General features: G+C 42.5%; 1 protein-coding gene across 3 annotated transcripts in view; it reads right to left on the reverse strand.

The window, feature by feature from the left end:
• Positions 1-3324: 3324 nt before the first annotated feature.
• ZDHHC9 (zinc finger DHHC-type palmitoyltransferase 9) overlaps positions 3325-12903 on the reverse strand; it is a 30598-nt gene continuing 21019 nt past the window's right edge. For 2 of the 3 annotated variants that reach the window (XM_065900090.1, XM_065900089.1), the window contains 6 exons: positions 11065-11202; positions 10067-10115; positions 9206-9308; positions 7657-7760; positions 7156-7252; positions 4677-4877 (listed from right to left, as the gene is read on the reverse strand). In XM_065900090.1, the coding sequence (XP_065756162.1) occupies positions 4761-4877; positions 7156-7252; positions 7657-7760; positions 9206-9308; positions 10067-10115; positions 11065-11202 (608 nt within the window). In that variant the 3' untranslated portion in view covers positions 4677-4760. Of the gene's footprint in view, positions 4878-7155; positions 7253-7656; positions 7761-9205; positions 9309-10066; positions 10116-11064; positions 11203-12903 lie in introns of all 3 variants that reach the window. The other variant, XM_065900091.1, reaches the window with a different exon arrangement.

A 12903-nucleotide genomic window follows, 5' to 3' on the forward strand; every position in this document is an offset into this window, starting at 1 on the left:
TTTGGCCATATTTATCAAGAGCCTTTAAAAGAGCGCTCCCTTTGACTCAGTAATTCCACCTCTAGGAATCTATCCTAAGGAAATAAGATATGCCCATATATCAGGAAGTTCATCACAGCAATATTCATAATAATGAAAAACTGGAGACACCTAAATGTCTGACAATAGGGAAAAGGTTATGCACGTATTATGGAGTCATTAAGAAGTATTTTCAAATAATTTCTAATGATATGGAAAACGCTAAGTAAAAAAAGCAAGATTACAAAACTATATTTATAGTTGAATTCCAGTTATGTTCAAAAATATATCTGTACAGAAAAAAGACCAGAAAGAAATACACCAAAACATTAACAGTGATTATTATATTTGGTGATGTGTTTATGAGTGATTTTTCAATCTTCTTACTTTCCTGTACTTTCAAAATTTTCAACATGTGCTACTTTTAAATTTGATGAACATGTGTTACTTTTAAAATTTAAAAAGCACGTTAAAGGTATAAGGGGATGGGGTGGTGTTTGTTGATTTTCTAAATTTTCCAAATATTTAGAGGTAGAAAGGGACCTTTGAGATACTCTAGTCCAACAGTTCTCAACCCTATCAGCCCCAGCCCTCCGTTGGTATATACAATATTTTGCAGCGTACCCTTTGCCACCCTGAAATGAATCTCATAGTTAATATAAACTGCTTATACACGTAATTTCCAGAATAGCAATACAATACACTAACTATAGTATAAAGGAGAAATAAAAGGAAAGTCATTTATCATCAGATAATAGATATTTCAGTACACAAATGCCTGCACAAGACTATACTAGAAGATTAACAGTCAGATGCTTCCACTTATATACGTAGATTCACTGCGAATGCAGCTGCTACAGGGGAAGACTAAGTATTGGCAACTTAAAAATCCAGGAATGGCATTGCTACTGGCGACACGATTTTCAAAGATCACAACTCTTGGTAAACTTCTGAATAAAATAAAGTACCATCTTCACTCAATTTACACAACTGTTGCATTACTGGAAATTCAGTGTATGATATTAAAACTATAAAAATATGTTTGTTCCCATTCCCCTTTCGTATTTATCCAAAACATGAAATCCACAATGACTCCCTTTTTTGTGAGTTGGGCTTGCATCCTTTAAAACTAGCGTTATTTGCAGTTCTAGCCTTTGATACTGTTTCTAAAACGCACTGCTCAAGAACAGCAAGCAATTCCTAGAATGTATTCTCAAAACTGACACAAATGCTCTTTGAATTATTGGAAGTACTGGTCTTCTTTAGCATCACCAAGGCACAAGAGCAAATTATCATTAAAAAAAAATTTACTGTGATCCCTTGGTGATTTTCCCTAGCCTGGCCCCAAGCCTCAAGGGGTACAAAATGAACTGAGCTAGAAGAAAAGGACTAACAGGGCTAGGCTATGGGGAGAGGGGGGAGGGCTAGGTTGCTAGGTTACCACTTGAGCCAATCCAAGTGGTCTCAGAGGGGTACCAGACACACAGTTCAGGTCCCTCTCTCTGCCCCACTAGGCTGAAGGCCCTCTCAAAAGAAGGGGGTCAAAAGGTGGGGGAGGGGTCCGGTCACACACACTAGGCACAAGTAAAGAAATGAGGCAGAAGCACAAAGAAACAGACATCCCTATATTTCTAAAACCATTCAAGTCTCCTTCATTAATTGGCTTCCCCCCGAAAAGAAGGATTTCTTTATTACGAAACACCAGAGTGAAAAACCCAGCACACATACACATTTGTAGGCTCACACAAAAGTGCAGAGATTTACATATTAAATTGCATTTAAGTTAGAAAATAGATTTAAAAACAAAATACTTCTTTTTCCCCCAACAATGTAAAGAGATTTGGTCAGTAGGAAAAGGGGCCTTAAGGGTAAACGCAGGAAGGGCAGGGCAGGAAGAATGGAGTTTAGCTGCTGTAGAATTAGAACCCACTGCTGCCACTGGTGAAAAAAAGCAAAGGGGGAGATGGTGTTCTCCACTGTGGCAAGCAGGGCCCCAGGGCCAAACGGACATGAAAGAAAAAAAAGAGGCCTCAAAGAGCCAAATTCCACCAACCCCCAGAGGTTTTGGATCCGTGCCAACCATCCTGGTCTGGGGAAGTGGGGTGCATAGGAAACTTAAGGAATGGGGAGGAAGGGGAGAGGTGGAAAGAATGTCAGCCATTGAAAAGAGCAAACAATTTAAAGCCTATTCCCCTGGGAGGGACCAATTCTTCAATCTCCCCTCTGATCAGAACTCAGACTAGGAACAGTCCCAGCCGGTGCATGGGATGAACGGGACAGATCTTCAGGCCAAGGTCTTAAATGCAGAAGATTTATATAGGAAAATAACAAGGGTAGGGAGTAGGGAAAAGCAGAAGCTTTAAAAAAAAAGATCATTTCACACTAATGATAAGGGGTTTCCATTCTGACCCTTGACCTCAGAAAAAGAAAGCTTCTCTAACTCACACAAGGGTCAACAGAAGAGTGGCTGAAGTAAGTTGAGGGAGGAGAGAGGAGATGGGCTAAGACAGGATAGGTTGAGAACTGACTAAAAATGGGTTCATCTGAGTGGCAGGTTAACTGGAAAAACCTAATATCTTCCCAACTCTCCAGGCTTGGCCTTATTTTGAACTAACTAAAATCTAACTACAAGGACAAAACTGAGAGAGCCAGAAAAAGAATGAGAAAGTAGAGGCAGATAGGACCGGAATCTGAGTCAGTCAGAGTCCCAGTCTGTCTCTCTATCTCTCTAAGGATTGCTAAACTCAAATCCTGCTACAAGAAAATAAGAAGACATAGAGAAAAGGCTAGGAGCGGCCGAATTTCATTACTTCTGATTAACTGGGAAGAGCGAGACAAGAACTGGTAAGGAATCTTGATTACAGACCATTTAAAAAGAAATATATACCATCACTTGTAAAAGATCACTAACAAAATATTTCCAAGGGGAGGCCCTGAGGAGCCTGCTTTAATAACCAAGACTCATTTGCAATTAACAGCATCCATCTGCATAAAAACAATATCCTATTAAAGAACTTGTTCTCTTAATTTAATATAACCCCTGACCCTCCCAATCTTCCTAATACTGTTCATGGCCTTGAAAGGCCTCTTTTCATAGTCAAGAATAAGGTAAACTTCAACCCAGAATGTAGTATAGGTCAATGGAGAGTTTGGGAGCTACCTCTCCAACCCAAGGGCCCCCTGGAAAATGGAAGTATGTGTAGTAACAAGCACCCCCTTCAACCCCCACCCCCACCCCACCCCCCAAAGATATTCACACCCCCATGGTGGTTCTTGAAATGGAAGGGGGAAGGAGGAGGCAGGCAGTTTGCATTAGACACAGTTTAATCGCCTTCAAATAGATTAAAAGTTCTGGTTTACACTCCCCCCCTCCCCAGAAGTCATCCAGACAGGACCCTGGCTTAGAAAAACACAGGTGCTCTAGGAAATATAGCCACATATAATACATAAATCTTCTTCCCTGAAATAGAGCAGGTCCTGAGTAGAGCTGACTGGGGGCCACAGCCCACCCCCAGGGTGAAGCGGCTCTGGGACTCTGCCGGTGGAAGTGCTGGAAGAGCGGGGCCTGGAGGAAGCCCCCGGTGTGGTTACCAAGCCCGCGGTGGGCCAAGGCCTTGGAGTGGGTCCCCCAGGAGGGCAGCAGTGCGGGGCTTTCCCTCCTCACTCAGCCGAGGCTTAATGGAAGTACTGGTTATCCTTTTTTTTTTTTTTTTTTTTCTTTTTTGAGGGGACATAGGGGGAGAGGAGAGGAGAGCCTCTCTGTGCCTTAGTTTCCCCATTTGTGCATACAGAGCCTCTGCAGGCCTCACACAGGGAGTCTGAGGGGGTAGTGTTTAAGTGAGCACTCGGGCTTCCTCTGAGGAAAAGGAACCACCAAAGTGCAGACTTTTATTACTGCCGTTCCTGCTCCCAACAGGAACAAGAGTCAAAAGGAAAACAAATTAAAAGGGGCTAATGAGAGAGGAAGAGAGATGAGACAGAGAGTGCGAGGGGCTGTGCCGTTGGCATCTCATAAGTTCTTATTGAGAACGGCACAGGTATTAAAAAGTTTCTGGGTAGTCTACGAGAAATGTGAATTGTTATCTATACTGCAATTACTTACATATATCTCACTGGAAAAGCGTGGGGTTTGGGTGCTAGAGAGTGCACAGGGGACAAAGGAGAAGCTGCACGAATAAATACAACAAGTGGAAACTGCCTACCCCATTCCTGAAAGGATTTGCTGGCAATGTTGGCACTTTGTAGCCAGGAGAATCTTCCAAGCCCGCTCTCCATCCCCCTCCATTCTGAAGGCCTCAAGAATCCAGTTAGAATTCCCTGGCCAGAGTTCTCTGTGACTGCCCCTGGACTCGTGATGCGCAGCAGCTTGAGAGGATCCGAGTCAGTCTCAGGAACCTTTACCCCAGAATTGGGCCAGTGACCCCAAGCAGGAGAGCTGGGATCTGGGAAGAGAGGGGAGTCCAAGGAGCCTCTGTGGCTGAGGCCATGGAAAACCAGTGCCAGGGCCCAAGGGACCCATTTGTCCAGTTACCAGAGGTGACTGACATCTTCTGCAACTGCTTGGAGTCCAGAAATTTAAAAAAGCTTGCAGCAAGAAAATGCCAGTTTACAACTGGGTGAATAAAGACCAAAGAAAAACAGTAATAGGAACAGCTTACTTGCTCTCTGTCTCAGGTTATCTTCTCCCATTAAATCTCTCACAGCCCTAATCAGACACAACAAAAGTCTCTTCCATAGATAGGCTACTTCTCAGCTTCAGTGGCCTCCTGTGAGGGCTCTGGGGGCTCTGGGGGTGGCATCTCTTCAGGAGTGCTGGTGTCCTCCGGCATCTCATCGGAGCTTAGATGGTCTGTTGGAGCCTGAGAAGGAAAAGATATCAAATTCAATACAAAGCTCTCCCTCGAAATACAAATGGAGATAATCCATAGACACTGAACTCTTCCTCTGAACCCATCAACCACACTGACGCTACAGATACGCCGCCACCAACACCAAACTCAGAACCAAGACTAGACTGTCGTCTTCTCAGCAGAAGGCAATTGAAGTTTATTTGAGTTCTATTCTTAACTGTCTGTTGTGGACAGATGTTTCTATTATTATGCATGATAATAATAAAAGGGACCACAAATAATTACACAGACCACCTTCCCTCCTTCACAACACAATGTTATAACATACTTGTCTAACAAGGCCTGACATGGTGGTTCTCAATCTTCTTTCGGCCCTAACACATACCTCCCTAGAACAGTGATTCTAAACCAAAGAGGGTGGGGTGGTAAAATCTTCAGATGGTATATCTGGTTTGAAAATGCCTCCTGAGTGATTCTAAAATACCACCCTTCCGCACATTCAACTGAGAATCACTAACCTATACTGTAATGATTTAAGATCAGACTCATCAGAAAAACAATATTCAAAATGATGATAATGATATATAAACATGAGTTTGCTATACTTCAAAAAAGAAAATTAAAAATTTAAGAAAGGCAAAGTAGAGAACAATTATCTAACTTACAAATAGCATTCATCTAAGAGTAGGATTCGATTTCCTTTTTTTGGCCGCGCTGCGTGGCTTGTGGGATCTTAGTTCCCCAACCAGGGATTGAACCCCGGCCCATGGCAGTGAAAGTGCTAAGTCCTCACCACTGGACCGCCACGGAATTCCAGGAGAATTTGACTTTAAAAGAAAGTTCAAGTCTACTAAAAATCTATTAGAACTAATAAAAGAAGTTTAGCAAGGTTTCAGGATACAGAATCAATATACAAAAAAACCAGTTGGGCTTCCCTGGTGGCGCAATGGTTGAGAGTCCGCCTGCCGATGCAGGGGACACGGGTTCGTGCCCCAGTCTGGGAAGATCCCACATGCTGCGGAGCGGCTGGGCCCGTGAGCCATGGCCGCTGAGCCTGCGCGTCTGGAGCCTGTGCTCTGCAACAAGAGTGGCCATGATAGTGAGAGGCCCGCGCACCGCGATGAAGAGTGGCCCCCGCTTGCCGCAACTGGAGAAAGCCCTCGCACAGAAACGAAGACCCAACACAGCCAAAAATAAATAAATAATTAAAAATGAATATCTGCTAAAAAAATCTGAATTGTGTCAAAAAAAAAACTTGCATACACATGTTCATTACAGCATTATTCATAATAACCAAAAGGTGGAAACAACCTAAATGTCTATCAATTGATGAATGGATAAATAAAATGTAGTCTATCTATATAACAATATTATTCAGCCGTATAAAGGAAAGAAGTACTGCTACATGCTACAACACAGATGAACCTTGAAAATACAAGGCTAAATCAAAGAAGCCAGTCACAAAAGACCACATATAATATGATTCTATTTTTATGAAATGTACAGAAGAAGCCTACAGCAAAAGAAAGCAGATTAATAGTTCCCTAGGGATGGGGCTGAGGGAACTGGGGGGAAAGGGAGAGTGACTGCTAATGGGTACAGGGGTTTTTCTGGGGGGGCAATGAAAATGTTTTAAAATGGATTGTTGTGATGATAGCACAGTTCTGTGAACATATTACAAACCAGTGAATCCTACATTTTAAACAGGTATTTTATGGTATCTGAATTATATCTCAACAGAGCTATTACAAAAAAAAGAAAGTTCAACTAATAATTTTAGGAACATACTTTATTAAAGCATATGTGATCAGTATAGCTGGGAGAGTTTCCACATCTGCATATTCCAGTGAGGAAGCCTCCTTCTACCAAGGTAACCACACCACTAACTCCAACCCACCCCCCTGACCCCTGTCATTGCTCCTATAGCATTTTATGCTTCCCTCATCAAGGCACTTTTCACTACACGGACTAATAACCTGTTTTCTCTCGTCCCCACTAGACAATGAGCTCCATAAGAGCAGACGCATTATGTGACTTGTTCACTGGTGTATCCCTAGCACCTAGCACATTGGCTGGCACAGAATGTTGAAGAAATGACTAGATCTCAATCTATGTCAAGGGCACAAAGATCTTGAGGCAATGTCAGGGCAGAAGCAGAGACAGGGAAGCTGGAGTGATTGGACACAAAATTGCCTAATTATATCTCTAAGGTGTGAATTTAGTCTACACCCTCTATCCCCAACTCAGTCTTAAAGTCTAAAAGTCTTAAAAAGTCAGGAACACTCACTGGGCTCTGAGGCAAGAGGCTGGTACTGGCCTCTTGAGTACTGGGAGGCCGACTTCCACTTTCCTCAAGTGGCAAAATACCCCTTCGATCCAGCACACTGAAGGAGACAGGAGAGTTAACAAAGCACTTTGCATCCACCTCTCCACCCACCCACCCCACTGAATCTTCCTGTGTGTGCTGGAAAATATAAACTTGCCCTTTGGCAGTCTAGCCCGATCCTAGCACACATCTCCTACCTTCCATTCACTTTTTCTTCCACAAACCAGGGAATACCACATTAACAAGGGAACAAACAGATAAAATAAGAATGAAAGGTCATCCCTTCAAAACAACCAGCCCATGGCCTATGGTCCATGTAGATACGGCACCAAGGGACAATCCCTGGGAAGACCTCTTTTGACACGAAGAGGCCATGTTCAGAAGAATGCATCACACCAGGTGACAGGATCAGGTCAAACTGCTTGTCCCAAGAGTTACAGGATCTTCTAGTCCTCTGAGTACCTGGGGGGCAAGGGACCACACAGCACTTCACAGCAGTTCTTCACAATATTGCCATGGCTATAGGGATTCTGGACACGATTCTTCCCTGTCCATGAGCCTTTGATCTGCAAGATAAAAGCCAAGGCTTAAACATTATGTTGAAGAAATACATGCAGCACAGGAGATGAAAAAGTTCTGGAGATGGATGGTGGTGATGGTTGCACAGCAGTGTGAATGTACTAATACCACTGAATTGTACACTTAAAAAATGGTTTAAGATGGTACATTTTAAGGACTTCCCTGGTGGCGCAGTGGTTAAGAATCCGCCTGCCACTGCAGGGGACACGGGTTCGATCCCTGGTCCAGGAAGATCCCACATGCCATGAAGCAACTAAGCCCCTGTGCCACAGCTACTGAGCCCACGCGCCTAGTGCGCGTGCTCCGCAATAAGAGAAGCCACCGCAATGAGAAGCCCACGCACTGCAATGAAGAGCAGCCCCTGCTCACTGCAACTAGAGAAAGCCTGTGCGCAGCAACGAAGACTCAGCGCAGCCAAAAAAAAAAAAAATGATGGTGCATTTTATGTGTCTTTTACCACAACAGAAAAAAAAAAGAGAAATACATGCATAGCCATGGAAAAATATTCACAATAGAGTAAAAAAGCAGATACCTGAGCGTTATGTATTATTTCCATTTAAAAATACATAATATATTCACATAAACAAACATGAGAACAAGTCTAGACAAGTCTAGAGGACTGTAGATCATACCATTAACAATGGTGATGCCTAGGAGGTAAAATTACAGGGACTTATTTGCTATTTTTTGGTCATCTGTACTTCCTGATTTTCTACAATGAATATGGATTAATTGGGAACTTTTTGTTTTTAATTCATTAATTTATTTATTTTAGGCTACGTTGGGTCTTCGTTGCTGCACGCGGGCTTTCTCTAGTTGCGGCGAGCGGGGGCCACTCTGTTGCGGTGCGCGGGCTTCTCATTGCAGTGGCTTCTCTTGTTGCGGAGCACGGGCTCTAGGCGTGCAGGCTTCAGTAGCTGAGGCACGCAGGTTCAGTAGTTGTGGCTCACGGGCTCTAGAGCGCAGGCTCAGTTGTTGTGGCGCACGGGCTTCGTTGCTCCGCAGCATGTGGGATCTTCCCAGACCAGGGCTCGAACCGGTGTCCCCTGCATTGGCAGGCGGATTCTTAACAACTGCGCCACCAGGGAAGTCCCAATCGGTAACTTTTTAAAAGCAAGGACTTATTCAATGCAACTGTCCGTCTCCGTTCCAAACCCAGAGGCACCAGTTAGCTTTTAAGGACCTATGAACAGCTAAAGACCTTGTGCTCACCCAACCATATTCAATCTCTTCTTCCTAATTCCCTACAGGCATTCAGCTCCAAACAAAGCAGTCTGCTTTTTCTTCTACACACCTGGTTTAACAATCTCCCATACCTGGCTTCTGCCTGCCTCAACCTCCCAGGCCCTGGAGACTCAGTTCTCCAGCAGGTAATTAGAGAATAGGCTTTTGGTAGAAGAATATGTAATGAGGAGAGGAAAAGCTGACTCACATCTTCATTGGTTGTCTGGTTGAGAGCCACAAGGAAAGTGTGGAATCCAGTCAGTCCCACGACGGACCAGAGTGTGAAGAAGCAAATGAGTACTTCTAGAACAGTGAGGTGTTGGTTAAGGAATACTGAAGAAGCCACACCAGGGGACTTGATGCCGCAGCCCATACTCATGACACCAGTCACACCATCTTTACCCCTTGGAACATATACCACAAATATATATCCATACATAACAACGGGTGAATTCTAAACTTGCTGGCTATATCCCTCATGAAAGGTAAAGGATGCCTGTTTATCCACTACAAGTAGCTCTCTAACAGATCTAGTCTACTTAGGTGTTTGTCTGTTTATTCATCATTGGCTCTTCGAAGGGGACATTTAGGAGGGGTCCAAAGCTAAACAATGTTGGCCATCACTGCCAATGGAAAACACATCAAAAAATAAACTTTATAGATGAAAAAACTGGTGGGAAAGAAACCAGAATGTGATTTCTAGAAATCCCATCTGAATCTCCTTTTCAGAAATGTAACTTCTGTACAAAATAAGCTTAGCTGTAACAGGAAGGTGGGACTTCTAGTAAGTGATGCAAGAGGTCTATTGAGAGCAAAGTATAGCCCACTAGAGAATGCAGGGCTGAGCCTGGGATCAGAAGGACTTGGGAGGGAGGCAGTGGAGACAAAGTTGAAGGAAAGACCTCCCTTCCTCCATTCTAGTTGCTACCACTAAGGCTACATTTAAAAATTTTAGACGTTGGCACTCTCTGATGTCTGAAAAATGAGATGGTGGAGAACTGCAGACAGAAAGCATGCTGAAAAGTAGTTTAAGAGGGCTTCACGGGGACATCCTGCCAGGGGAGGATATGTTCCAGGAGTTTCTTTCAATGTCTCCAGGAAGCCAATTTTCAAGGATTCTGTGAAATTGGGAGGAGGAGTAGAGAGAAAGATTAGTAACTTTAGTAAAAAATACACACATACCCTAGTGCCTACTCACTTTCTTCCCTCCTTATCCCTTGTTACAAGCCGGCAAGAGATAAGCCCTCATTCAGGCACTCACACCTCCAAGCTGGTACTCTCTTGACTAAGGGGTCCACCTTCTCAATACAGGACCCAACACTGGACTAGAGAGTCGGCCACAAGCCAAGCATCTGGCTCCCCTCCCTTTTCCCTAGCCTCCAGCTATGGCCATGGAGCGGGATATTCATTCATAGATGAAAGAAATCAGAAATATCCAAGAAAAATCCTCTCTCTTCATCAATCCATATCTCTTCACTGTTCAAAACCCAGCTCAGGACTCATCTCTCCCCAGGAAGCTGCCTTGATTAAGACCACTCCTTTAACTCCGCATTCCATCTGCCCTTGGGCTGTTTTATGTGTGTGTATGTGTGCATGTGCACACGCACACACACACACACACACACACACAGGTGTATATTTTCTATCTCCCAAAGTAGACCATGAGCCACTAAAAGACATTTCTCTGGTGTAACCCCTTCTACCACCTGACACAAGGGCAGGTCTTATGAGGCAAAAGAGGTGACACATACAGGCAAAAATACATCCCCAACCTTTGGGATCACCCCAGAAATGCCCAGTACTCTAGGTACAGACCAGTAATTATGGTGCTGGTCTCCAGCAGAGGGCCACTGAGAAGACCAGCACACTCGGTAAATCCTAATTGATATGAGCTGAGGTCTGGAGCTCTGTTCAGGAGCAGACAGTAGTGCACACTTCTAACTGGTCCTAAGGTGCCTTCGCAATGGTAAAGTCCCACCAGGATACGGAACCACTCCCCTAAGCTGTCCTCAAGTCTTCTCCCACCACCCACCCCCTCCAGCAACATACACTGCCCTGTATACTCACTGAGGGCCACGTAGACGATGTTGAAGGCAAAGACATAGATCGTGAGGAGGGACAGAGAAAGGATGAAGAGGTAGAAGTAGCGGTAGTTCCTCTTTCCAACACAATTCCCCACCCAGGGGCAGTGATGGTCGAAGCGCTCTGTGGGAGAAAGAGAGAGTCCAGTGCCAAAACCTCCAAAACTAAGCACAACCCTGCCATCCACTTAATACCTAAGTCCAAGACCCCTAGGATCACTGCCTATTTCAACTGTAAAAAACACTGGGTTTGTATACACTGATGTGTATAAAATGGATGACTAATAAGAACCTGCTGTATAAAAAAATAAAATAAAATTCAAATAAATAAATAAAACCAAAAAAAACCCATTTCCTTCCAAAATAAATTTTTTAAAAAAACACTGGTTTTTATTTTTCACTTTTTCACAATGTTTTCACAGCCATCTCATTTGATCCCCACAATCGTCCTGGAAGTTGGGCAAAAGAAGATATTCTTTTCTCCATTTTACAGATGAGAAAACTGAGACACTGAGGGGTTAAGTGATCTGTCTCACTGTCAGTTAACAGCAGAGACCTTGCTTTTCCAAAGAAAAGTCTTAGTAAGTGTGTCTACTAAGCGCAGGAAGAATAAATAGGTGTAAATAGCCAAGGGACTTTTGAAAAATGAGTAGTGTGGTTTTTCTTAAACTCCAGTTAGTAAAAAATTATAAACCTACATACCTGAAATGGTGTGGCATAGCTCAATGGAATGGAAATCACCCAGAAACAGAATATATAAAAATTTACTGTCTGAGAATGGTAGTGCTTCAAAACCAGTAGAGAAAGGAAGTATCATTCCATCAACAACTCAGAGACAATTGGTTACTTGGTTGAAAATAAGGTTAGATCTTTTTCCCTCACACTATTTACCAAAATTAATTCCAGATGAATTAAAGAGTTAAATGTAAAAACAAAGTGAAACCTTAAAATAACCATAAAGAATAGGTGAACAGTTGTCTCCTGTATGGAGAAGGACTTTCTAAGCATAAAAGTAATGGAAAAAAACCACAGATGACAAAGAAAAATAGATTTGACTCCATACACTTTAAAAAATATTTCATAGATGTTAAAAATACTATAAAGAAAATTAAAGAGAAAAAAAAAACCTGAGAAAGTATGTGAATTTTGTAACTTAGTCTATGAGAAGTCCTTACAAATCAATAACAAAATACAAATACTCCTTCAAAAATAGTCAAAAAGCAAATAGTTAATAAATACCATATAAACATATATTTAAACGTTTTCAGATTCACTAACTCATCGCAATACTAATACAACAATAAGATACTTTTCTGCCTATCAAAATAAGAATATAAAAAATAATATTCAGTGCTAGTGAGAACACAGTAAAACGTACACTCTAATATACTGTTTGTGGAAGTACAAATTGAGAGAACCTTTCTGGAAAGCAATTTGCCCGTATGTATCAAGAGCCTTAATAATGCTCACACCCCTTCGGCAGAATAAATCCATTTTTAATAATTTCTCATAAGGAAATAGAGATGTGCACAGAAATTTAAGTTCAATACTTTTTTATTAATTTTTTTATTGTGGTAAAATATATAAAACATACAATTTGCCATTTTAACCAATTTTAAGTGTAAAATTCACTGGCATTAATTATTCACAATGTTGTACAACCATCACAACTACCTATTTCCCAAAATTTTCATCACCCCCAAACCACCGCTTAGATTGTCTCCATCTTTTGGCTTTCATGAACAGTGCTGATGTGAACACTGATGTACAAGTACGTTTGAGTTCCTGTTTTCAGTTCTTTTTTGGTATTGTTATGGACAGAACT

Source organism: Phocoena phocoena, chromosome X (genome assembly GCF_963924675.1).
Source record: "Phocoena phocoena chromosome X, mPhoPho1.1, whole genome shotgun sequence".
In the NCBI taxonomy this organism is placed as follows: Eukaryota; Metazoa; Chordata; class Mammalia; order Artiodactyla; family Phocoenidae; genus Phocoena; species Phocoena phocoena.